Below are 27,869 nucleotides of genomic sequence, written 5' to 3' on the forward strand. Positions count from 1 at the left end.
GAAACTTGAAAAATGTGAACAAATCCTGACGACAACTTCAATTTCGTCCGTATTCCTTTTTGCTTCTGTCTTGACGGTTCCTCATCGTACCGTCAGCGTTCTGTTTGACTGTCGTCCAACTTCATCCAACCTCCCAAGTCCAACGTTTTGCACGAACATTAACGATATCTGAACGGATCAGTAACTAAAGATGCGATGAGCTGAACGTGACTCGTCCATGTGTGGGATGAAAAGCAACGTTGTCCTACAGAAACAATAGCGCCTAACAGGAAAGAGTTGTGACGTCATCAGGCATGCGTGTGGGCGCTGCTCTAGCGAGAACTTGAAAATTATCCATTACGGTAATTTTTATTATCCTGTGTCTTGTTATTTTCTGTGATAGTTTATCAGGCTGAAATATGTTTTTCTGGTTATTGTTTGTGTGTTTTTAGTAAATGGTGGTCAGAGGCTCAGGACAAAAAGCGCTTGGTGTCTGACCCGCGGGACTCGAAGGTTAAGAGGAAACTGAGAGGCCTCAAACTGCCGCCGGGGTTTCCGAACACTGCAGTAGCTCAGGCCTACCTGCAGCCTGCTGTTGACCAGTCAGACAGCTCATTCAGTTGGGGACGCCCACAGTTCGACCTGATCAAAGAATATCCTTCCTCTCTGCATCAGTTTGGGTGCCGGTGTGTGTAAGTGTGTGGACGTCTCCTTAACTGCTCTTTCACATTCTGTCAGAGTCGTTTTGGCTGGAACGCTCGTAAGACTGAGGAGACCCTTCAACCTGTGATGAAGCAGCTCAATGTCCACAGGTGAGAGAGAATCCCGTCCATGCAACAGGTCACAACGCCACCTGGTGTTTAGTTTGCTTGTTCCCATTCCACTGTGTAGATTTGACAGGTGAGAGCAGTGAAGCCACATTTAAACATTGTTCCTTATTTTGGTTGCAGACTCAGTTGCAGCTTGACTCATTCTTCCGCATGGAACAGCAGGAAAAGCAGAAATCCGTAGCCAGCGACTCCGCCGCGCAGTCACCTGCCTGAAAAGAAAGGAGAGGGAAGGAGCAGAAGAGGAGGACACAGAAGAGGAGATCCCTTCCCCATCAAAATCTAAGAAGCCTATCATGAAGAGTCAGGAGAGAGCAGTGGAGGATTAGGGGAGGGGCCTGTGATAGCGGAGGGGTTTCTGGGATCAGGTGCGATGGAGGAACCTGCTCTTACGTCTCTGAAGGATGTGAGCTGCAGCAGACAGTGCAGTGAACCTGGCGCCTCTCAGAGACAGAGCAGTAGCACGTCTGGAGATGACAGTGATGGCAGCAGCAACGTTCCTATGGTTACAGCCCGGTCTGTTTTTGAGGGTGGCCAGCAAGGTCGCAGCACCAAAAGTATGAGAGGTAGAGGAAGGGGAAAGAGGAAGAAGGAGTGAGGAAGATAAAACTTTAGGTGCTAAACTTGATGGAAATATTTTCAAATATTGCAGTAGCAAGACTATACACCCAAATAATGTCTGTATGTGTGATATTTACTACTATAAGCAACAGATTGGTTGTGCCCCAAGGTTCTTGAAATGCAGTAATATCTCCATCTGGTGGACAGTTAATGCAGGTACAATAAAATTTCCATATAGCTGTAGTATTTATATATGAAGTGGAACAACATTGATGAAATGATTTATTGAATTTTGTAAACTACTTTTGTAACACACAAAATGTTTTTACATGTTTTGATGTGTATTTGTGCGAATAATAGCTATATTTTGTATTAATAAGGTTTTGGGGGAAGTAAAGTCTCTTGTCTCCCACGTGTTTTGGGGTGTTACAGTGAGACTTGGACAAGTGTTGGCCCTCAGTGCCTCACATCCTTTAAAGTTATTGCTATTCGCCAGTACGCTTGACAGAGCAGCTGCTGCTGTCACTTCAATGACAGAGGGTCTCATGTGGGCGGAGTCGAGGGCTAAACAGGGTGGTTGGACAGGAACTTAAAGAAAGAGATGTGTACTCAAACTGGCATAATTGGAATCCGGCAGGCTACTGCAGATCTGGATCCAGATAGACTGAAATTCAAGCGAGTTTATTTGGGACTAAACCACGAAGGGCTTTTGTGTGCCACAGATATTCTCTCTCATCATTCTTTCCTTACTTGGACCTGGATTAATCCTAACATGGAAACACAACAGTCCAAACCCACAGAGGACTCCAAAAGCAGAGAAGGTGGGTGTTTCATATTGTGAAATACAGCAGTGGAAAAAGTCAGAGTTAGTTCAGTTGCAGTTTTTTTAATATATGAATCATTTTGTTCTAAAATAATTGTAATCTTTATGCTTGGGCTGTGTGACACGTGGCCTTGTTGATTTAACTCCTGCAAATGATCTTGTGTATGACAGATAATGAGCCATTACTATGGGCAGAGACCTTAAGCTAAGTCCCACGGCAAGCGCTGACCTCAGGCGACTTAGCATTGCAGCATTGCCGCTCTGTCCTTTACCCTACAAGAATGGCATAACTAAAGTTGTATGTCAGTTGTGCATATTGACACCGAGTTGGATGCCTGCATATTGGCGTTAGATCACAACAAGTGGCAGGATCTGTGAGGCATTATGAGCCCAATGGCATCAATTTCAGTACAGTTAAATTTAACCTCATGATTGTTGTTTATAGTAGCTATGCAAAAATGCTCATCTGAATCCGCAGCAGGTCGTAAGTTTGTAGTTTTTATCTTATCTCTCCTAATTACTGTAAAATCATAATTTTGGTGTCTAAACGTATGTTTATCAGCCAAGTAATCCATTTGTGGTCCTTCTGACAATCTTACTATTTTGAGAAATTTGAGATGAAAATGATCCAGAACTGTGAAATGTGAGAGCGTGCCTGAGGAGTGAAGTGTACTTTGTACAGTTTTGTTCCCCTAAAAAATGGTGATGTGCAGAGCTGCCATAGTACACACTGCAAAAACTCATATCGAAGAAAGTAAAAAAAGAGACTTGTTTAAAGAAGATGGATTTGAAATCACCCAAGCAAAGGAACAAGATGTTTGCTTTATTTTAAGACAGAGGCTAATCTTAGTTAAAATAAGAATTATGTCTAGTTTTAAGGCACATTTTGATTATTTAGTGCCTACACATTTTGCTAGTTTTGATAATTCTTACCCCACTGGCAGATTTATTTGCTTAATACAAGGCAATTTGGCTAGATTTCGGATTATTTGTCTTATTTTGAGAGGGACAGTTTTTGCAGTGCAGACGCATAAAGTTGATCAGCTACAGTGTGGGAAAGACTATGGAAGCTAGGCTCAGAAAAGAGGAGAACATCTGCGAGCAGCAATATGGTTTTATGCCTGTAAAGAGCACTACAGATGCAATATTGATTTAAGATCAATGATGCAGAAGATGCCAGAAGGCGTTTCGCTGTGTTTGTGGATTGAAAGAAAGAAAGACGCAACATTCCTGTAGTGGGGCTAAGTGAATGTGAGAGGGGTAGTTTCACTTTTACTTTCACTTTTGATACTCTATGCTTCTTACCCTTTGTGCTGCTATACAGTGCTGCTGGAACCTCAATTTACCCGAGGGAGTTCTATCTAATTGTAGCAGGATGAAGGTCCTGGGTACTGATTGAAAAGATGTTCCTGCTACCTTGGCTAACGGGGGAATTCCCCTTTGGTTGACCTGCTCGAGGAATGGTCTTTAGTGCGAGCCATCCCGGCCACAAAGGTCCTACGGTCACATAATCTAATCCAGTTTATAAAATATTTGTGATGACAGTGTGGCAGCAGTGAAATGCGCAATAGAAGTGCATTCAAGGTGGAGGGATTACCTGAAAGATCGCCTCTGAGCCTTTTCTCATTTGCAGTGATGATGGACATGTTGACAGACAGTTAAGCTCAGAGAAGGAGTCTCCATGGACAATAATGTTTCAGATGATGTGATTGTGGTAAGAGTAGATGAGGACTAGCCTGTAGAGGTGGAGATGCACTCTGGAGAGAAGGGGAATGAAAGTCAGTCAGAGCAAGATGGAGTACATGTCTATGAATGATAGGGAGCATGGTGGAATTATGAAGGTAGATGAGCTACTGGGGTTCAGCTATTGAAAATAATGGAGAGTGTGTTAGACCCCATTCAACTTGAGGTTTACAATCCAGCTGGAGCGAGACTCGATCTGGATTGCTTTCTAGCCGGATAGCATTCAGATCTGTTTTTCAAATCTCGCTCATCCCACACACGTGTCCAAATTCAATACAGCTCAAGCCGAATTCAGGTAGTGCACGCGGGTGTGTATGGGGGTTCTCAAAGACAAAACAGATGGCCGCCACCTCTGGCACAGGAGCTGCGAATACGACACTTTCCATTGAAAGTTAAAAATTATCAACTGTTACTGCTTACATTATTCAGCTCAATAGGTTGCAAACCCCAGTCTGAATGGGGTCTTACAGAGGTGAAGAAGAGATACAGGCTGTGTGACGTGGCAGGAGTGATTTGTGATATAAGGGTATCTGTGAGAGTGAGAATTAAAGTTTACAAATCAGTACTGACACCAACCAAGTTTGTGGAGTGGTCTGAAAGAAATCACCTGAGGCTGAACGTGAGTAAGACCAGAGAGATGGTGATTGACTTCAGGAGGAAGAAGACAACTTTACAGCCACTTAGGATTAGGGGGGAGGTGGTGGACTACAAATACTTGGGAGTGGTGATCGGCAACAGACTAGACTGGGCATCTAATACTGACGCTGTGTGCAAGAAGGGTATGAGTAGACTCTATTTCCTGAGGAAGCTGAGATCCTTCAATGTGTGCAGCAAGATGTTGGAGATGTTCTACAATAGTGTTGTTGCCGGTGCCATTTTCTTTGCTGCTGTGTGTTGGGGCAGCAGCATCAGAGCCAGGGATTCAGATAGACTGAACAAGATCATTAAGAGAGCTGGATCTGTACTTGGTCAAGGGCTGGAGTCGCTGGAGATGGTGATGGAGAGGAGGACACTGAGGAAGTTGTTGTCCATTATGGATAATGAACAGCACCCTCTCCACCGTACAGTGGTCAGACAGCGGAGCAGCTTCCCACACAGGCTGCTTCAGCCCCGCTGTCGAAGGGACAGATACAGGAAATCTTTCCTGCCACATGCCATCACACTGTATAATAAAAGCTGATCCTTACTTTATCAGTATATTGAGACACCCCATGACATCTGATGTATACTGCTAATCCATATATCAGTTCTAATATACTATTACAGTACATTATTACTGCACACTGTACATGATTATTGCACACTTTGTTGTACATATTATATTTTTTCTTTATTTCGAATTTAATTTTATATATTTTATTTCTATTTTATTCCTTATTTTATTCTACTACTAATAGTGGGAACAAGGGTGCACTGTCTAAGTGTAAATGCTGCTACTGCAAAGAAATTTCCCAGCTTGGGATGAATAAAGTATTCTGTTTTATTCTAACTATGTTGCTCTAAAAGACTGAAGGTGTAGCTGGAGGTGGAAGAGAAGCAGAGGCAATTTTTCTTGGGAGTGACTGGATTATGAATGAGCAGAGGGACAGCAATAAAGTCAGTGTGTGCAGAAGAGGGATGTGGGGGATGTTGGGAGAAGGATGTTGAGGAGGGAGCCTCTAGGCAGGAGAAGAAGACGGAAACCAAAGAGAAGGTTGTGGATTGGGTGAGGGTGAACATGTAGTTGGTTGATGTGACTAAAGAAGATACAAAGGACGGAGTGACATGGAGATGTATGATGTGGTGATGCCTACCTTGACCTCCGTAGCCCTCATTGATTATAATTGTGATTTGTGATGTTTGACTCAGCAAACTGCGCCTGATCCATTTTGCTACCGATTCTAAGATCTGTTACTATTCAGTCTCTAAACAGTTGGGACATTTTGGCATTGCCTCTCTCTCTCTTTGTGTCTCTCTTGTGACTGACCAACCAGGTGCAGCTGTCGATACAGAGCTGGTCACACATATAATGGCGCAACATTTCCGCCCATCTCTCATTGGCCCGGAGGCTTGGGAGGGCTACAACTTTGGTGACCTGGAAATCCGCATCAAAGAGTCCACAGATCTCTACGGAGTGATGTTATGGCCCTCGGTAAACAGGAAGTCCACATCCAAACAGCAGAACAACATCTAATTGAGTAAAATGATATAACTCTAGGTTTCTTAGCTTCTAACTTTAGCTGAAGGGTTTTAGCCATGCTAATGCTCCCCAGAAGCATTTACTGAAAAAAAGTCTGAAGGACCTAAATGACATGGTGAGATGCTGAAGAGTTTCGCTCATTCATGTCTGCAATAGAAACATATTAATTTGCAGTTGTTTATTGGCATCATTTGGTTGGTTGGCCTTAAAGGCTCTATAAAAATAATTTAATTACTTGTTATAGCATGATGAATTAGGTTTATCATTTGGTTTGTTGTTGGGTTTGTGCATGGTGCCCTGCTGTTTGCATGTTTGTGTTTGAAATTTTAGTTCAATGATTAATTTATATTTGTATTAGTTATCATGGGTATATTTATATTTTTGTATACGTTTTATTTTTTTTGTTTAAAGGGGTGGCCATTTATAGCTTTTGCTTCTGCCTACACCCTTTCATACACATGGCTACGTGTTTTCAATTTTGAGTTTTCTTTGCTATTTTGAGTCTGTGTGTGCCTCATTCATTCATTCATTCAAGAGTACTTTGTTATGTCCCTGTTGCAGGTGATTCCGCATATGCACACATTGCACACCAAATCCATTTCCTCTGTAGAAACCACTCAAATCTCCGTTTGTCCTCTGAATAGCAATGCATCAGGTATGATGTGCCTGAAAAACACCCACACACAGGCTGTTGGATTCATCCTGCCCCTTTGTCCCCAGTGCCTTACTTGCGTTGATTTTTTCCATTGTCTAAATAGCAATGTACAGTCTAACACACCCCAAATAGATTTGCACCATGTGTTTTAGACCATGCACCACAGATCCTCAAGATGCTGGCCCATAGAATTGTGGGACTTTATTTTATCATGATAACATGTAACCATAAAAATGAACTAACTATTGGTTTTACACTAAAAACATTCTCAAATCTGTGTGTGTGTGTGTGTATGTATGGAATCTTTCCTGGTATAAGCAAAGTTTTAACCTGAAGCAGCTCATTTTAATAACGTATGTTGCAGAATTCCTTATGTGGATATTCTCCTTGACTCACGCACTCTGAGCCGGTCCATCCTCCTGTTCCGCATCCCTCCAGAGAGCAGAGTGTGGAGAGCATCGTCTCCTTTTCATTAAAATGACAGGCACATACAGTAAATCCATTGCTTCTTAGACACTGTATTTGTTATTAATTAAAGGGTTCAGCACCTCTGGGTCAGTTTTGACCCCTTTAAATGACAGGCTGAGTGTTGTGTGGGCCGCTGAAGAGGAGGTACTGCTGGCCCACCACCACCAGAGGGTGCCCTGCCTGGAGTGTGGGCTCCAGGCACCAGAGGGCGCTGCCCTGCCCTCACCAGAGCAGCCAGGGTGACAGCTGTCACCCATCACTGGACACAGGCTGTTCCACTCAGCACGGAGGTATATCAGCAGGACGGCGTCTCCACTCAGTGCCGAGATATCGCCTTGAGATAGAGGTAAACTACTCTGCAGCATATTCTGTATATTTGATAATACGTGTTAAACCTTTCAGGACAGCTGACTACCGAAGCCAATTGCTTGGATAAGTACTCACCTTCCTGTTTTAACGTGACGAGAGGTGGAGGCGGCTTCTTCCCTCTCCGTGTTACTGGGTGCAGCCGCATCCACACCTGTGTGTGTGTTGCTCTCTCTTGCCAGCAGTACCGGATCCGACGAGCGGAGGCAGTGGCCACCTGGGACTCGGGACTTGGCGGTTCCGGTATTTCCAGGGTTCGGTGGCAGAGGAGATCTGGGTGGTTCCGGTTCGACTCGGACGGACGTCTCCTACCTTCGGAGCCTGCCCACCACGACACCAGCAGAATTCGGCTTAATCCCAAATTGCTGATTGTTGTATTGGTTGTGCTCGTTTCACAACAGTAAAACTTGTTATTTACCTTCTCCATTGTCCGTTCATTTGTGCCCCCTGTTGTGGGTCCGTGTTCCTACACTTTCACAACAGGATATCTCGGCCAGCGTCATGGATCCCGAGGGGCGTCAACCAGCTGTTGAACGGCCAATGGAAGAACAGGACGCGCAGGCGTCCGCGGGAGGGGTAATCGGTGAGTTGCTTTCACGACTCGGTTGGATTGCATGACCGAGCAGAACGTCCTCCTGAACCGCAGGGTGGAGGCTCTCGCCGCGCAGGTGGAAGCGCGCCCCCCGGGCGCCGCTGCAGCTCTCCCTCCCGTAGATCCTGTGCGTAACGTTGACATTCCACTGGTTGTTCAACGACCTCTCCCTCCTTCCCCGGAAGCATACATAAGCCCTCCAGAGCCGTACGGAGGCTGTGTGGAGACGTGCGCGGATTTTCTGATGCAGTGTTCGCTCGTCTTCGCACAGCGTCCCGTTATGTACGCGACCGATGCTAGTAAAGTAGCTTATGTCATAAACCTGCTTCGCAGTGAGGCACGCGCTTGGGCTACAGCGCTCTGGGAGCAGAATTCACGGCTCCTTCTGACATACGATGGGTTTTGTGAGGGGGCTCAGAACCGTGTTCGATCACCCTAATAGAGGAGAAACCGCTTCAACCGTGCTACTGTCAATGAGACAGGGGCGCCGGAGCGCAGCTGTTTATGCAGTCAACTTCTGCATCGCGGCTGCGAGATCCGGCTGGAATAACGCTGCCCTCCGCGCCGCCTTTGTAAACGGACTGTCTTTGGTTCTCAAGGAGCACCTGGTGGCTAAGGACGAACCGCGGGATTTAGACGGGCTTATCGATCTTGTCATACGGTTGGACAACCGGTTAGAAGAACGTCGGCGGGAACGAGACGAAGGGCGTGGCCGGGCACGCGCCGTCCCTCTCCCTTCCGGTTCCGACCGCGCTCCGCCTTCCCCACGCTCCACGGCCCCTGCGCTCCGTGGGGCCACAGCTCCCCCTATTGACGAAGCTATGGACACAAGTAGGGCAACATTTAGGGCACCAGCTGCACAGAGGAGACGGGCCCATGGAGCTTGTTTTGTTTGTGGTGCACTAGAGCACCATGTGAGAGACTGCCCCGAGCGGTTACAACACCAACGCCCGCCCCTAGAGACTGGGCTAGGGGTGGGTCGAGACATTCACGTGGGACACACCCACATTGCTACACGACTCCCAGTCACGATCCTGTATGAGGATTTAACCCTGAAGGCCCCAGCACTGGTGGACACGGGCTCTGAGGGGAATCTGTTGGACTGCAGATGGGCCAGGGAGATAGGGCTCCCTCTGGTGGCACTTACCTCACCTGTGCAGGTTCGAGCACTAGATGGCTCCCTGCTCCCTCCGATCACACATAAGACACCACCTGTAACGCTGGTGGTGTCAGGAAACCACCGGGAGGTGATCGAGTTTTTTGTGACTCAGGCCACTTCCCGTGTGGTTTTAGGCTTTCCCTGGATGTTGAAGCACAACCCCCGGATTGATTGGCCGTCCGGGGTAGTGGTTCAGTGGAGCGAGACCTGCCATCGGGTGTGTCTAGGTTCCTCGGTTCCTCCCGGCTCCCAAGCTAAGGAGGAGGTCAGAGTCCCGCCCAATCTGGGGACGGTGCCGGTAGAGTACCACGACCTTGTCGACGTGTTCAGCAAGAATCTGGCGCTCACACTCCCCCCCCACCGTCCGTACGATTGTGCCATCGATTTGGTTCCAGGCAGTGGGTTCCCGTCCAGTAGACTGTACAACCTCTCACGGCCTGAGCGTGAATCAATGGAGACCTACACGGGACTCGTTAGCTGCCGGGTTGATCCGAAATTCCACCTCCCCGATGGGCGCAGGTTTCTTTTTCGTGGGTAAAAAAGATGGCGGACTTCGTCCATGCATCGATTATAGGGGGCTGAACGAAATCACGGTTCGCAACCGATACCCGTTACCCCTGTTGGATTCGGTGTTCACGCCCCTGCATGGAGCCAAGTTTTTACCAAGCTTGATCTTAGAAACGCGTATCATCTGGTTCGGATCCGGAAGGGAGACGAGTGGAAGACGGCATTCAACACCCCCTTAGGTCACTTTGAGTACCTGGTCATGCCGTTCGGCCTCACAAACGCCCCCGCGACGTTCCAGCCTTGGTTAACGACGTATTGCGGGACTTCCTGCACCGGTTCGTCTTCGTATACCTAGACGATATACTCATCTTTTCTCCGGATCCTGAGACTCATGTCCGGCAAGTACGTCAGGTCCTGCAGCGGTTGTTAGAGAACCGGCTGTTTGTGAAGGGCGAGAAGTGTGAGTTCCACCGCACTTCTTTGTCCTTCCTGGGGTTCATCATCTCCTCCAACTCCGTCGCTCCTGATCCGGCCAAGGTTGCGGCGGTGAGAGACTGGCCCCAACCAACAAGCCGTAGGAAGTTGCAACAGTTCCTAGGCTTTGCTAATTTCTACAGGAGGTTCATTAAGGGCTACAGTCAGGTAGTTAGCCCCCTGACAGCCCTGATCTCACCAAAAGTTCCCTTCACCTGGTCGGATCGGTGCGATGCCGCGTTTAAGGAGTTGAAACGGCGCTTCTCGTCTGCACCCGTTCTGGTGCAGCCCGATCCTAGTCGCCAGTTAGTGGTTGAAGTGGACGCCTCGGACTCAGGGATAGGAGCCGTGCTGTCCCAGAGCGGGAAGACCGATAAGGTCCTTCACCCGTGTGCCTTTTCCCGCAGGTTGACCCCAGCCGAACGGAACTATGACGTCGGCAATCGAGAGCTCCTCGCGGTGAAAGAGGCTCTTGAGGAGTGGAGACATCTGTTGGAGGGAACGTCCGTGCCATTCACGGTTTTCACTGACCACCGGAACCTGGAGTATATCAGGACCGCCAAGCGGCTGAACCCCAGGCAAGCCCGCTGGTCACTGTTCTTCGGCCGTTTTGACTTCCGGATCACCTACCGTCCCGGGACCAAAACCAAAGATCGGATGCCTTGTCCCGGGTACACGAAGATGAGGTCAAAACGGAGCCGTCGGATCCCCCGGAACCCATCATCCCGGAGTCCGCTATCGTGGCCGCCCTCACCTGGGACGTGGAGAAGACCGTCCGGGAGGCCCTGACACGAGACCCGGACCCCGGAACCGGACCGAAGAACAAACTCTACGTCCCACCAGAAGCCAGGGCTGCAGTTCTGGACTTCTGTCACGGTTCTAAGCTCTCCTGTCACCCTGGGGTGCGAAAACCGTGGCAGTCGTCCGGCAGCGCTTCTGGTGGGCGTCCCTGGAGGCCGACGTCCGGGGTTACATCCAGGCCTGTACCACCTGTGCCAGGGGCAAGGCGGATCACCGTAAGACACCGGGATTGCTACAGCCGCTGCCCGTGCCTCATCGCTCCTGGTCCCACATCGGCCTGGATTTTGTCACGGGTCTCCCGCCGTCCCAGGGAAACACCGTCGTCCTCACGATAGTGGACCGTTTCTCCAAGGCGGCCCACTTCGTGGCCCTCCCGAAGCTCCCAACGGCCCAGGAGACAGCGGACCTCCTAGTCCCCCACGTCGTCCGTCTGCATGGGATACCATCAGACATCGTCTCCGATCGCGGTCCCCAGTTCTCCTCGCATGTTTGGAGGAGCTTTTGCCGGGAACTGGGGGCCACGGTCAGTCTCTCGTCCGGGTACCACCCCCAGACCAACGGACAAGCAGAGCGGGCAAACCAGGAGATGGAGCAAACCTTGCGCTGTGTAACAGCCGCGCACCCGACGGCCTGGAGTACCCACCTGGCCTGGATCGAGTACGCGCACAACAGTCAAGTGTCGTCCGCCACCGGCCTCTCCCCCTTTGAGGTGTGTTTGGGGTATCAACCCCGTTGTTTCCGGTGGTTGAGGGGGAGGTCGGTGTGCCCTCGGTCCAGGCCCACCTACGGAAGTGCCGTCGGGTGTGGCGTGCCGCCCGTTCTGCTTTGTTGAAGGCCCGGATGAGGGCGAAGAACCATGAGACCGGCGGCGGGCCCCGGCCCTACGTATCGTCCTGGGCAGGAAGTGTGGTTGTCCACCAAGGACATCCCTTTGCAAGTGGACTCCCCAAAATCCAGGAACGCTACATCGGACCCTTCAAGATCCTTAAAGTCATCAATCCCGCCGCAGTGAGGCTCCAGCTCCCGGCCTCACTGCGGATCCATCCAGTATTTCTGTTTCCCGGATAAAACCCCATCAACCTCACCCCCTGCACCGGGTCCGGCACCACTCCTGCCCGGATCATCGACGGGGAACCGGCTTGGACTGTGCGCCGGCTCCTCGACGTCCGTCGAATGGGCCGGGGTTTTCAGTACCTGGTGGACTGGGAGGGTACGGTCCCGAAGAACGCTCCTGGGTGAAGAAGGGCTTCATCCTGGACCCGGCCCTCCTGGCCGACTTCTACCGTCGCCATCCGGACAAGCCCGGTCGTGCGCCAGGAGGCGCCCATTGAGGGGGGGGTCCTGTTGTGTGGGCCGCTGAAGAGGAGGTACTGCTGGCCCACCACCACCAGAGGGCCCCTGCCTGGAGTGTGGGCTCCAGGCACCAGAGGGCGCTGCCGCCTCACGAGAGCAGCCAGGGTGACAGCTGTCACTCATCACTGGACACAGCTGTTCCACTCAGCACGGAGGTATATCAGCAGGACGGCGTCTCCACCTCAGTGCCGAGATATCGCCTTGAGATAGAGGTAAACTACTCTGCAGCATATTCTGTATATTTGATAATACGTGTTAAACCTTTCAGGACAGCTGACTACCGAAAGCCAATTGCTTGGATAAGTACTCACCTTCCTGTTTTAACGTGACAGAGGTGGAGGCGGCTTCTTCCCTCTCCGTGTTACTGGGTGCAGCCGCATCCACACCTGTGTGTTTGTTGCTCTCTCTTGCCAGCAGTACCGGATCCGACGAGCGGAGGCAGTGGCCACCTGGGACTTCGGGACTTGGCGGTTCCGGTATTTCCAGGGTTTGGTGGCAGAGGAGATCTGGGTGGTTCCGGTTCGACTCGGACGGACGTCTCCTACCTTCGAGCCTGCCCACACGACACCAGCAGAATTCGGCTTAATCCCAAATTGTTGATTGTTGTATTGGTTGTGCTTGTTTCACAACAGTAAAACTTGTTATTTACCTTCTCCATTGTCCGTTCATTTGCGCCCCCTGTTGTGGGTCCGTGTTCCTACACTTTCACAACACTGAGGAATGAAGGACTTTGTTTCCCACAGGCTTTGGTGTTGTGTTACTTCTTGGAGACCAACCGTGACAAGTACAACCTGTGTGACAAAAATGTGATTGAACTTGGTGCTGGAACTGGTCTTGTCACCATCATATCCAGTCTGTTAGGTAACATAAAAACATCCAGTGATTGACTTTTTGCTGCAGGTTTCACATTTGTTTCCATTGTCATCACTTTTCAGATTTTCTTTGACATTTTACTTTGTTTGCATTTCATGTTTAAATCTCAACTGCACTGCTTTTTTTCAGGGGCTAAAGTGACCTCTACTGACCTTCCAGATGTTTTGGGAAATCTGCAGCACAATGTTATGCGCAATACCAGGGGTCGTTGCAAGTATGTTCCCCAGGTACATTTTTATAGTTCTAATGCCTGGTTCACACGGCAGGATGTTAAAATTGTCTGTAGGTTTCCAAAACCTGAGAGACCACACAGGTGGAGATAAAAATCATAACTCTAACAATGTTGGTTGTACAGTGTGTGGTGTTCAGCCAGACGGTAAGGACAACAACACCACACGTGAACAGATTTCACACACGAACATTCCCAGGTCAGACAGGAAATCTCGCAAAATCTCTCGAGATTAAACATGACTCCAAAAACAAAACAGAAGGAGTTACTTTGTGGACTATTTACAACAGAGGAAAAAAAGATACCAAAAAAGGTGTTCTTTAAAGTAGACCTGCACTGAAATAAATGTGGTCAGATTTCAGAAAGAAATACCTGATATGTATTTATAAGACCCTTGTGAATGCAGTAAAGTAAATCTGTAAGCCCAAATTTGTAATTCAGCGGAGAGATCTTCGTTTAAAAATGACAAATTTGCAGCTAAAATTTAGCGCTCCGCGAAAACAGTTTGTATATCCGGATCATTTCCATGACGTCAGGGACAAGACGACGCGCTCCCGCCTTCAGTCCGATCCTGCATTGAAATTGATTTTATCTGTTAGTAATGTTACTGTTATACACATCCTGGTTTCAGCATCCAAAAGTAAGCTGCAATGAATGCGAGATACAGCTCTGCATGCTCAGATCAGTGGCGGCATCGACAGCGGGCGCCGTTCTTCCCCGACGCCTCTCTCTCACTGCCTCTGATGCGCTTACCGAGTGCATGCGCTCATTAAATTCCGCCGCGGGCCACTCACACCCCCGTGTCTGCGGCTACACAGCAGACATGGCTCTGTCTACTGAATGGAGGTGCAGCCAACTTGGCACAAGTCCAGAGACTATGCTCGCCGTTTTGCTGTGGAGCAGCCGGTGACACTGTTGCTCGCAAGGACAGACTTCTTGCGGCAAAATCCGCAGCGCCGCACGTCTCGGTAATCGGAGCCGCAGAGCTCCGTGGCCGCTGAGAGAGGTTTATATCTTTTTAATGACTTGAATTCTTTGCGGGTCTCGCCTCCGGTGTTACCGTCGCGGGGTACGGAGGCGAGACCCGCAAAGAAGACAGTAGATTTTCAATGCGACACCACTCAATCAAATGGGCGTATGAAAAAGTCCCCAAAAATAATTTTCAAGCACAAATAAAAGAAATGTGTACTCACCAAGCGTACCGCAAGACAATATGAAGTTTTAAAAAAGTAGATCCTTCCGTATAAGACAATAAAAAGGTGCAGATGCAAACTGACGTAAATCCACAAATTACAGTTGGCGCGTGCAATACATGCTGGGATAGTGTCTTTTCCCTGACGTCTCGGCAGCGTTTCCGGATGTGATGACAGTTTTGCGGAGGGCTAAATTTTAGCTGTAAATTTCTCATTTTTAAATGAAGATTTCTCCGTTGAATGACAGATCTGGGCTTGCAGATTTACTTTACTACATTCAGAAGGATCTTATGTGTAAATATGTCATTTTTTGGTCCAAAGATCTGACTGCATTTATTTCAGTGTAGGTCTACTTTAAAAGGAGTGGAAACAGCGTGACCACCGGACTTCTGATAAGTCAGAACAGCTGTTTTAATTTTATTTTCTGCTCTGTGCGTCCATCACCTAGCGCTTCCTGATTGGCTGCATGTCACATTCAGCAGGGTGCGCGCTTGTTTGTGTCGGAGAACAAAACACACACTGCGACATCAGGCCAAGACAATCCAACATGTTGAATATCCCCGATTTGTGATCGGAGCGCTCTTGACGTCCTTCGGAGCGGATCAGAGTGTTCTTAACACACCACACATGGCAGGAATATCTGATAAGCTTATCTTTAGCGTCATCCTGATTGTTGGGGCGTCCTTGATTGTTGGAAGGGGAAGATCGGGTCCTATATCAGCCTAATTATCTTGCCATGTGAATCAGGCTTAACATGTACATAAACAGATTGTACTTAAAATATCCAGTTGTACAGTGTAATCTGGAAACTTAAGTATCCACAGCACTTCACTTTTTCCACATTTTGTTGTTACAGTCTTATTCCAAAATGGATGAAATTCATTTTTCCCTCAAAATTCTACACACAATACCCCACAATGACAATGATAAATTTATTAATAATAAAAACTAAGAAATCACATGCATATCCTTTGCCATAAAGCTCAAAACTGAGCTCAGGTGCCTCCTGTTTTCACGGATCATCCTTGAGATGTTTCTACAGCTTAATTGGAGTCCACCTGGGTAAATTCTTTTGATTGGACATGATTTGGAAAGGCACACACCTGTCTACATATAACGTCCCACAGTTGACAGTGCAGGTCAGAGCACAAACCAAGCATGAAGTCAAAGGAATTGTCTGTAGACCACAGTGAAAGGATTTTAATTTAAATTTAATATTTATTTAACCAGGTTAGCACCTGGTGGAAATCCACGTGAACACGGGGAGAACATGCAAACTCCACACAGAAAGGGCACAGGTGGGAATCAAACCCATGACCTTTTTGCTGTGAAGGAACAGTGCTAACCACTAAGCCACCGTGCTGCTGTGGATTGTCTTGAGGCACAAATCTGGGTAAGAGTACAGAAACATTTCTGCTGCTTTGAAGGTAACAACACAGTGGCCTCTATCATCTGTAAATGTAAGAAGCTCAGATCCAACAGGACTCTTCCTAGACTTGGCTGCCCATCTAAACTGAGTGATCAGTGGAGAAGGACTTTAGTCAGTGAGGTGACCAAGAACCTGATGGTCACTCTGTCAGAGCTCCAGCATTCATCTGTGGTTGCCCTTCCAGAAGGACAACCATCTCTGCAGCAATCCACCAATCAGGCCTGTACGGTAGAGTGGCCAGACAGAAGCCACTCCTTAGTAAAAGGCACATGGGAGCCTGCCTAGCGTTTGGCAAAAGGCACCTGAAGGACTCTCAGACCACGAGAAACAAAATTCTCTGGTTTGATGAGACAAAGATTGAACTCTTTGGCCCAAATGCAGGCATCATGTTTGTAGGAAACCAGGCACCATCCCTACAGTGAAGCATGGTGGTGGCAAGATCATGCTCTCGGGATGTTTCTCAGCAGCAGGAACTGGGAGACTAGTCAGGATTGAGACTTGACCTTAGGCTGGTGTGACGGTTCATTTTTCAGCAGAACAATGACCCTAAGCATACAGTCAAGATATCAAAGGAGTGGCTTCAGGAAAAAACTCTGTGAATGTCCTTGGGTGGCCCAGCCGAGAGCCCAGACCAGAATATGATTGAACATCTCTGGAGAGATCTGAAAATGTCTGTGCACCGACGCTCCCCATCAAATCTGATGACTTGAGAGGTGCTGCAAAGAGGAATGGGCAAAACTGTCCAAAGATAGGTGCACCAAGCTTATGGCAGCATATTCAAGAAGACTTGAGGGCTGTAATTGTTGCCAAAAGTGCATCAACAAAGTATTGAGTATGGCTGTGAGATACTTATGTACATGTTATATCTTAGTTTTTATTTTGAATAAATTTATTACAATAAATAAATAAATAAAAACCATGTCATTATGGGTGGTGTCAGTAGAACTTTGAGAGGTAAAATGTATTTTCTCCAGTTTTGGGATAAGCTATAACATAACAAATATGGACAAAGTGAAGCGCTGTGAATACTTTGTGGATATACTGTATATATACAATACTACCCCAAAAACTGTAGGCATTGATTTTCAATAATCATGAGGAAAATATGCTTTATGATAGTGAATAAAATAGTGAATATAAATAAATCTTTAATACTGAAATATTTAGCACCATGATTTAATTGACTATGAAGTTAATGGATTATCTATATTATAATTAGCCAAGTGGCCTCTGTGCGCATGTAGCATGCGTGGTGTGTATGGCTTCAATCTCTGAGAAACTGGGGAGAGCCGATATTTGCCCTTTGGAATGCTTATGTATTTTGGGTCAAGAATGAATGCTGCCAAAATGGAACGTTGATAGGACTAATATTTTTAGGGAAACTATGGATATAAGATAAACAACACTGAACAATGGACGTTGATATTTACATTCTGGACTCATACGCCAATCCAGCAGGGGGCAGTAAAACATCTATATATTAAAACCGTGTGCACACGTGTGAGTGCATGCGTGATTTTATTTAGTAAGTTTAATGTAAGTACATAATATAATTGTAAATACATAAAAATACATGGATGACACAAGAAAGTGAAAACACTTATTTCCATTGCAGTCCATTTAAAAATCAAATGACAAAATAGAAGTAATAGTAAATAATAATAATGATGATGATAATAATAATGAAAATAATAATTGTGTGTCTATGATACAAGAATAAAAAATTACATTAAGACAGTAAATTAACATTTTAAAATTATGTAATTAACAGGAAATAGAAGGCTTGAGTTCTTCTAAAAATTGTTGAGGTCTAAGGTTCTAAAAACCTTCTGAACTCACACACAGTTCCAAACTCATTATAGAAACTCTGCATAATTATTACCACCCTTGGAAAACGTCAGCTACCAATTTTATAAACACTACCCAATCTAGAGCCCCTGGACGCCCACATGGCAACACGCTAGGTTATTATTATTATTATTATTAAAATTATGCTGTTTCATTTCTAGTGGAAAAACATCTTTCCAACATTGTAATAAAATAAATAATGTATAAATGTCTCGCAACCTGGTCCCAGATAAGCGGTTGAAGATAAGTGAGTGAAGTGATAAATATATAACAAAATTTAATGCATAATTATCATATAGATAACACAACAAAAGCATCACTTGTACATTTAATTTTCTTGAGACAAGTCAGGGAATGAATAGACAAACTCTGAATATGTCTTGGACTTCATTTACATCAGCCATTAAAAGAAAATATGTGGTTCTGTAGTTATGAAAAATAGTGACACTGCAAAAAGGAGACTAATGAGGGAACCCACCAAGACACACAAGAACTCTGAAGGAGTTGTAGGTTTTAATAAGAATAGAATAAGAAGAACTTTAGTTATCCCAAAGGAACTTGTTTTGCCAGAGTGTCAAAACAGTAAACATTTCTTTTACATTGACAATGAGTACAACATGTTTATGCGACATGACTGAAACCACATTGCACAAGATGTTTGACAGTATTGCACATAGCTCTGAGTAACTGAAAAACTCTGATCATTATTTATTCATCCTGCAGAAGGGGGAGGAGTTATACAGTCTGATTGCCACAGGTAGGAAAGACCTCCTGTGGTGTTCTGTGGTGCATCTTGGCGGCCTCAGTCTTTGGCTGAAGGTGCTCTGACAGGACATCGAGTGTGGGCATGCAGGGGGTGGGAGGTGTTGTTCCGGGTGGTGAGCAGTTTCCTCAACATCCTCCTCTCTGACTCCTCCACCACAGACTCCAGCGGCACCCCCAGGACGGATCCAGCTCTCCTGATGAGCTTGTTGAGTTTGTTCATGTCATGTCATGCCTTCAGCATGCTGCCCCAGCACACTACAGCGTAGAAGATGACAGTGGAGACCACACTGAGTGATAAAACATAGGCAACATATTTCTGCAGGACATTGAAGATGTGAGCCTCCGAGGAAGTACAGTCGGCTCTGACCTTTCTTATACACAGCATCTGTGTTTACAGTCCAGTCCAGTTTGTTGTCTATGTGGACACCCAGGTACTTGTAGTAGTCCACAATGTCCACCTCCGTTCCATTAATGGTAACTGGGTTTGGACGGGTCTTTCATCTTCTGAAGTCCACCACCAGTTCCTTCATCTTAGATACATTGAGCTGCAGGTGGTTGAGTTCACACCACTCTACAAACCTGTCCACCACACTCCTGTACTTAGCTGATGCAGCCCACATGGCAGAGTCATCCGAAAACGTCTGCAGGTGGCAGGACCGTACCAGAACCTGAAGTTTGAGGTGTAGAGTGTGAATAGAAACGGAGACAGGACTGTCCCCTGCGGTGCACCTGTGCTGCTCCTGATGGTGTCAAATGTAATGTCCTGAAGCCTTACGAGGTCTATTAGAAAAAGTATCCAATCTCATTATTTTTTTCAAAAACCATATGGGTTTGAAATCACGTGTGATTACATCAGACATGCTTGACCCTCGTGGGCATGCAAGAGTTTTTTCACGCCTGTCGGTTACGTCATTCGCCTGTGGGCAGTCTTTGAGTGAGGAGTGGCCCACCCTCTCGTCGATTTTTTTCATTGTTTAGGAATGGCTCAGAGACTGCTGCTTTGTTTGATCAAATTTTTTCAAAAACTGTAAGGCACAACTGAGTGTACACCATTCGATAAATTCAGCTGGTTTTCGGTAAAACTTTTAACGGGCTGATGAGAGATTTTGGAGTTTTACTGTCGCCATAAGGACGGCCCACGGCGCCTGACGGCAATCTGCCCTCCGAGGCGGCGTCGTCTCGCTGTTTCAAGCTGAAAACTTCCTAATTTCTGGCTCTGTGGACCCAAGACGTCGTGAGATAACAGAGAAACTTTCAGAAGAATTCGGGATCAGGAGTTTATCCAGACATTCCACTGTTAAGGAGATTTTGTAATGAAAGAAGGTGCGGGCAGATTCGCATGTCGGGCCCAGACCCAACCGCGGGGGGTCGCGACAGGAAAAACACCTCCATTGGAAACCTTAACGGACAAGTTGGAACATGCCCAGCTGTTAAACAATTTCTCAGATACTCACTTGTTGAAAGCCATCAAAAGCTGCCTGAATTTACAAATGGTTTTCAACACAGAGGTGTTTTTCCTGTCGCGGCGCAGACGGATTTGCGGCGTCATCACGGAACCGACTCGGCGAATTTGCCCGCACGTTCTTTCATTACAAAATCTCCTTTAACAGTGGAATGTCCGCATAAACTCCTCATGCCGACTTCTTCTGAAACGTCTCTGTTCTCTGATGACGACCTGGGTGAACAGAGCCTTAAATTAGGATGTTTTCAGCTCGAAACAGCCAGACGGACGCCACCTCCGACCGCGCCGCGCCGATCCTCTTTGTGAGCTGTCCTTAAAGCGAAAGAAACTCCACAACCTCTCATCAGCCGTTAAACTTTTCACCAAGAACCAGCTGAATTTCTCGAATAGTGTGCACTCGGATATTTCTCACCGGTCCTGAAAAATTTTGATAAAGCAACGCGCGCCGTCTCCAGCAGCGTCTCAGACAAAGGATTTCAGCCGAGAGGGCTGGACCAGTGCTCACTCAAAGCCTGCCCACAGGCGAATGACGTCACCGACACGTGAAAAAACTCACGCATGCGCACAAGGGTTCAAGCATGTCTGGTGTAATCGCACGTGATTCAAATCCATATTTTTTTTTTTTTTATAAAACTGCCGGTTAGTTTTCTAATAAACCTCGTACATACAGTGGGCGGCCTGTGACGTAGTTGGTATCCAGGCCACCAGTGGAGCCTCCACCAGTGGAGCCTCCACCTTCATGTCCCGTATCTTAATGTTGAGCAAGTCAGGCCAGATGGTGTTGAACGCACTGGAGAAGTCGAAGAACATGAGTCTCACAGTGCTGCCTGTGCAGCATGAAGATGATGGCATCCTTCACTCCCCTGTTGGGCTGGTACGCAAACTGCAGGGGGTCCAGTGATGATACGTAACCTTGTGGAAGTACCATAGGATGAGCCTTTCAAGTCATTTCATAACATGTGATGTTAGGACCACAGGTCTGTAGTCATTAAGGGTGTTGGGGTTCTTCTCCTTGGGCACAGGGACCAGACAAGAGGTTTTCCACCACTCAGGAACAACCATCTGGCTTAGGCTCAAGTTGAAGATGTGCTGGAAAATCCCACACCACACTCTGGGGCTGAGGCCGTCAGGACACAGGCGAATAAATTCTCTTCTCGGGGTCGTTTTGACAGTTGGGGTTTTTCTGTAATTATTGTATGGCTTTGCCTTGCAATATGAAGCGCCTTGGGGCAACTGTTTGTTGTGATTTGGCGCTATATAAATGAAATTGATTTGATTAGATTCTCACCTTCTCTGCAGTGATGGTGTTGGGGAGGATGAGGGAGTGGTGGAGGCAGGTTGGTAGGAAGAGGGGGTGTGATGATTGGGGTGTGAGGTGAGTGCACAGAGGAGGGGAGTACTGAGAGGAGCTGGACTAAGGGTGGGCAGAGACTGTGTTGTCAAACCTGTTGAAGAACAGGTTTAACTCATTGGCCTCATGAAGTTTGCTCGCACCAGCTGATAGCCGGGTTAACTCAATGCAGAGTCCGGAATGCTGTCATTCATCCATGTTTCCGTGAAGCACAAGACTGAGCCCTCATGAAACACGCTGTTGCTCCTCACAAGTAAGGTTAATTCATTCATTTTGCACGCCAGCAATCTTACGTTGCCCATAACAATGGAAGGAAGATACAGCTGATATTTCCTCTTCCTTTGTCTATGTCTCAACCCGGCTCCACGGCCTCAGTATTTCCTCCACAGTTCTTTAGGGATATTATTATAATAGTTGTGAATAGAGAAGTGGTTCTTATAAAACTATTATGGTTTGAATATAATAATGCAAAATTTAAAAACTTGCTTCTGTAAGACTGTTTCCACAATCGCATAGAATTTTTAGTGGACTGGGTGACTTGATGAGTGCAAATGGGTGTGTACCGTGTCTTGTTTGAAGATTTAATAATCACCACATCATTGTATATATGCACGGAAAAGTGAGTGAAATTCTCATTTTAAAACAATTTTTTTTGAAAATGAGAATGAAAATATAATATGTGATATATAACGTAGCTGTGTTTACAGGTTACAGAGCTCATCTGGGGCCAAGAAGTCAAGTGGCGTTTCCCAAGAGCAACACATCATTTTGACTACATCCTGGCAGCTGACGTGGTGTACGCCCACCCCTACCTGGAAGAGTTAATGGACACTTTTGACTACCTGTGTCAGGAGGACACACAGATCCTGTGGGTCATGCGTTTCCGCCTTGACCCAGAAAACAGCTTTGTGGATCGCTTCCAGAAACACTTCCACGTAGAGGAGCTCTACGACCTCCCGAGTCTCAGTATCAAACTGTACCGAGCCTGGAGGAAGGATAATGGAACCACGGGCCGTTCAGGACAGACTGCTGCTTGAAACATGAACCATGGCTGCTGAATGACACAAGTGGTTATGAAGCAAAAACATGTTGCTTCAGAAATGTCAAGATGTTTTTTCTGTGTGATGGTGTTTGGGAAATGCACTCTCTTGTCTCTATAAGTGTTATTATGTGATAGAGGCTGTGGAAATTCCCCCAATTTTAGGCAGAAAAAGCACTTTAAAATAATAAAAATAAATAATAAAAAAATTAAGAAAAGCTTGAACAACCACTAATGGACTTACAGAATGATGTCCGCTGAGCTGCGACAGCAGTCCTCAGAAAAATAAATAAATCAAAAGAGAATATCTGGTTTGTGCGCTCTTCTGAGGCCAGGCATGATGCATGCAGTGCTTGATGTGTGTGTACAGCCGCATAAAACTCCATTAGATTAGATTAGGACAGGACGCACGGGCAACGTGATCTTTTGGAAGTGCTCCAGTGAAAATAAAAAGAATGAAGCCAGAGTGCTGACATCATCCATCCAGCATGGCATGCACAGCGAGTGTGCGCTGAGCAGAAGCATTAAACTTAAATCCACTTCTGTCCTCAGAAAAATAAATAAATAAACAATAAATCTGGTTTGTGCAGGTCCCTGGGACAGGGCATGTCCACAGACAGGACATGTCCAGCCCACATGTGCACATGGGGTGTGCGCTGAGCAAAGCATTAAACTTAAATCCACTTCTGTCCTCAGAAAAATAAATAAATAAACATAAATCTGGTTTGTGCAGGTCCATGGACAGGGCATGTCCACAGACAGGACATGTCCAGCCCGCACATGCATGTGGGGTGTGCACTGATTAGAAGCATTAAACTTAAATCCACTTCTGTCCTCAGAAAAATAAATAAATAGAGGTAAACACAATAAATCCAGTTCATGCAATTTATGTGTCCAGTCCAGCACGTGTGCACGGTGGGTGTGTGCTGACCAGGAACTCACTCACTCATTCATCTTCAACCGCTTACTCTAATTAAGGGTCATGGGGGCTGGAGACTATCCCAGCGTTCATAGGGCGTGAGGCGGGGTACACCCTGGACAGCACGCCAGTCTGTCACAGATTCACATATAGACAAACACATTCACACCTGCACACACACCTACGGACAATTTAAATTTTCCAATTCACCTAACCTGCATTTCTTTGTATGTGGGAGAAAGCCGGAGCACCCGGAGTGAACCCACGCAAATGCGCGGAGAACATGCAAACTTCACACAGAAAGGCCACGGGAGGGTAAATCAATTCCAAGACCTTCTTACAGAGGCAACAGTGCTAACTACCAAGCCACCGAGCTACCCAGAGTAGGAGCATTAAACTTAATTTGCACATCTTTCCTCAGAAAAGTAAATATATAATAAATAAACACAATAAATCCGGTCCTTGCAGCTCATCTGTGGCTGGACAAGGCACATCCAGCTTGCTCAGCATGTGGACATCGAGTGGGTGTCAGCCGGCTGGAGGCTGCTGGAGTGTTCAGTCGCTTCCAGAAGCTCTGTCAAGTGTCTCACAGTGTGCTGTTCTGAGTCGTAGAGACGACGTGAGGGGTACATGGCGCCTGCCTGACAATTTGGCAAGCAGTTCAGTGACTGCAGAGCCAGCTCGGTAGTTTCAAGTGTTTTGCATTTTAGCGAACTAGTGTAGGTTACCAGGTTTCCTCAATACAGATGTTAAAGTTTTTAGCCAGAAATACCCCACAGACACTGAGATTATGTATCCTAAAAGAAGCTTGTTTTTGGTTTTATATAGAAAGGAGTTGTTGCCACAGGAAAAGGCGTATCTCTCCATCTCTCTCCTGTGTGGACCATGTGGGCATGACAAACAAAATGTAGGCTGGATCAGTGGGCATGTCCACAGCCCAAGCAGATGTTTTTATGTGGACCTTTGTGATGTCACAGAATTAAAAAATCAAGCCGTCTCTGAAGCAGCTTTAGCTAAATTCAGGAGCATTTCTCCACACACAGACATAGAACTGTGGGACTTTGAGTGTTCCAAACATATTTAACAGTAAAAGGCAGATGTGAAATGATTTGGCACAATATGAGACATTTATTTTTAATTTTCCATGGTGCAGCTTATATATTGAGATGTTGGATGTTAGAGGTTTTGTAAAATAAATAAATAAATAAAAATATGTCAACACCTCAATGTGTAAAATAAGCAAATGACAAAATGTAGATGCGAACAAGGTGTAAAAATAATAGTATTTTAATTAAAAAGAATCACAGTGATACATTTATACCTCTACAAATACCTCTTCCTAACCTCAGTGGCATATTTATGGAAAGTGGGAAGAAGTTGGAGCACCTGGAGGGAACCCACACAAACACGGGGAAAACATGCAAACTCCACATAGAAAGGACCAGACAGGAAGTGATCCCAAGACCGTCTTGCCACGAAGCCACCATAATGGGATATTTTAGATTGTTAATTGAAATAAGGACCTCTTAGGTAAAGATTTATTTATGTTGAATGTTTTGAAGTAATGCGTCATTAGATGGTCACACTTTGTGGCACTTTTATTTGGCAGTTAATCAAGTTGATGCTGTTGTATGTGTTTGCATGCAGAGTTGTTAAGCGTGTACCAAGTTAGCACATTGTGCGGTGTAAATCCGTCACGTTTTGGCTGCTTGTGTCAGGCACAGGTGTTCGTGGTGACTGATGGACTGTCCAAAAAATATAATGAACTGCCCTCTGTCCAAAGGCAAAAATGCTTTGTTCACTCACATGTGCAGTAGGAAAATCAAGCACAGAGAATAGATTAATCGCTTCAGAAAATTGATCAACTGGGTATGTGATTTATGGCAAATTTTGTCAGTTACTGAGTTTTTTGTTTTTTTTTTTTTAAATAATGTAAACTGTTCTCTGGTTCCACCACACCAATAGTATGAGTCTCTTCCTCTCTCCCCTGCTGTGGACTAGGTCTGGACAGGACTAAACTCATAAATCTGGCCTACCTGCTTGGCAGTGACTACACAGAGGGCATTCCAGGGGTCGGACATGTGACCGGGATGGAGATACTGAATGAGTTCCCTGGTCCAGGCTTAGAACCTCTCAGACAGTTAAGGTTTGTGTGTTTAATGATTTGAGTTGAATATGATGAGATGACCTGAAAGTATGGCTTTTCAGGTTTTTTTCAAAACCTCTTCACACATTCATAATCTAACATGAAAGGCATCCTTTAATCATAATGCTGACTGCAGTTCATCTCATATTGGCTGACACAGCTACAGTAAGTGACAATGGGTGCATGTTTTATAGATGCATGTGAACCATCACATAACTTTTATAAGGAATTTCCAAAAAAATCCAAAAACTCACACCCTGCACTGTGTGAAACACACACAAAAATAAGCATGCATGCAAAGTCTCAAGGCCATCTGCCTGCATGCACACAGAGATGTTCTAATCATGGATATCTCCTTGGACACTGCGGATAATTAAACCATCAATAGTGGTGCAGCTTACTTAAAATTTCTATAAAAATAGTTGAATTTGTGATAAAGCATGGAATTTGGCACAGATATTCTAAATTAACTAATGTTTATTTTCAGATACGGAGCCATCCTAGAGCTGCCCTCTATGAGCTACAGGGGTCATAAAGAATTACACAGGGGTCAACATTTAAGAAGCTCCAATCATGCTGCAAATATATACCACATTATTTGTCTGATCATAATGATTCCAAAAAGGTATAGTTTGGACTATCTGTGACTGAATTCCATTGAGTTATGGGGTAAAACAGCAAAAATGGTGACAAAGGTCAGTTTCAGTTTGTACAGGGGACAAAAGTTAGAGTTACTCGCTCCAATTCTGGTAAAAAAAAATGATGCAAATTATTGGTTGAGTCAATAGCATTTTAAAAAGGAATAGTTTGCACCATCTGTCATGCTTAGTTTTCATGTTACGGAGTAACATATGTCATAGAATCCAATGGATGTAGACCTTCTTTGACCTTTACTTTGGAGACCAAGCATTCAACAGTCAAAACTATTCCATTTATTATTCCTTTTATTTCATCCAATAATTTGCATCACTTTTTTACCCAAATTCCATGCTTCATTTCCACATCTGAAAGGTTGTTTTTGCCCTTCTGTTCTATGATTACACTATGTAGATATTTGTGACAGCTGTCAGGTTCAAAGTGAAGATTTTTGTTCATAAATATTCATTTAGGGTGGTTCTTTGTGAAAATGAGTCTTCATGCACTCCAGCGCAATGGTTTAGAATGTGTCTAATTTATCAAGTCAGAATGTCCATGTGACTGCTGTCAGTTCATAATACTGCAAAGTCAACAAAAAATGTATTTAATTGATTAATTTGTTTTAATTTGATGTTGTTTTTATTTGGTTCCAAATTGGAAATCCCATGAATAGAAGGTATCCAGGCAGTTTACCTACTGTAGCTGTAATTACGCAGGCTAGTGATGTGAATAAAATTAGACATGAATCATATAGGTCAGTACTAATGTTGGGGAGTAATATCATAAGCACAACTTCAAAATCGCTGGAGTGGAGCTGTGGCCAGATTAGCGGTTTAAGTGAATGTAGGTAAAGTGATGTAGGCTTTTCAAGTAAAACTCGAATCTGTAATGAATTATTTTCAAGTTGCGCGGGCATCTTGAAACTGAGACTTCCAGTTAGTGAGCCTCTTGCTCGCGTGTTTGCCATCATTAGAAACAACAGCTCAGCTGTCAGATTTCCAGGGATTGAAATGGCCACTGGAGGCGAATTCCACGCCCTATCGGTAAGTAATTTTGTTGTCGTTGTTGTTAACCCACAAGGAATGAGACAGAGTGCTGCAGCGGTGTGAATGTCGATGTAAAGCCCTGGTCACACGGCACTAACAAAGGACACTGAAGCCAAAATGAAACAAGAAATCTGGATTAACATTGACTTTCGGAGACATCGTTTAACTGTTGTCCAGCTTCGTTCCTGTAGCTAGTGCTTTGTCAGAATATGAAACTTGAAAAATGTGAACAAATCCTGACGACAACTTCAATTCGTCCGTATTCCTTTTTGCTTTCTGTCTTGACGGTTCCTCATCGTACCGTCAGCGTTCTGTTTGACTGTCGTCCAACTTCATCCAACCTCCCAAGTCCAACGTTTTGCACGAACATTAACGATATCTGAACGGATCAGTAACTAAAGATGCGATGAGCTGAACGTGACTCGTCCATGTGTGGGATGAAAAGC

The 27,869-nt window shown here is 45.7% G+C and overlaps 2 protein-coding genes across 2 annotated transcripts in view; both read left to right on the forward strand.

Annotated features, from left to right (window-relative positions):
- ercc5 (excision repair cross-complementation group 5) overlaps positions 1-27,869 on the forward strand; it is a 51,983-nt gene that overhangs the window by 22,925 nt on the left and 1,189 nt on the right. The window contains exon 13 of the mRNA XM_034192624.1: positions 432-632. Coding sequence (XP_034048515.1) covers positions 432-632 — 201 coding nt within the window. The remainder of the gene's footprint in view (positions 1-431; positions 633-27,869) is intronic.
- mettl21e (methyltransferase like 21e) lies at positions 1,993-22,848 on the forward strand. Its single transcript, XM_034192603.1, has 5 exons — positions 1,993-2,188; positions 5,907-6,064; positions 13,231-13,348; positions 13,490-13,587; positions 22,345-22,848. The coding sequence occupies exons 1-5, from the start codon at positions 2,140-2,142 to the stop codon at positions 22,672-22,674; spliced, it is 753 nt and encodes a 250-aa protein (XP_034048494.1). The 5' UTR covers positions 1,993-2,139; the 3' UTR covers positions 22,675-22,848.

This window comes from Thalassophryne amazonica, chromosome 2 (genome assembly GCF_902500255.1).
Source record: "Thalassophryne amazonica chromosome 2, fThaAma1.1, whole genome shotgun sequence".
Classification (NCBI taxonomy): domain Eukaryota; kingdom Metazoa; phylum Chordata; class Actinopteri; order Batrachoidiformes; family Batrachoididae; genus Thalassophryne; species Thalassophryne amazonica.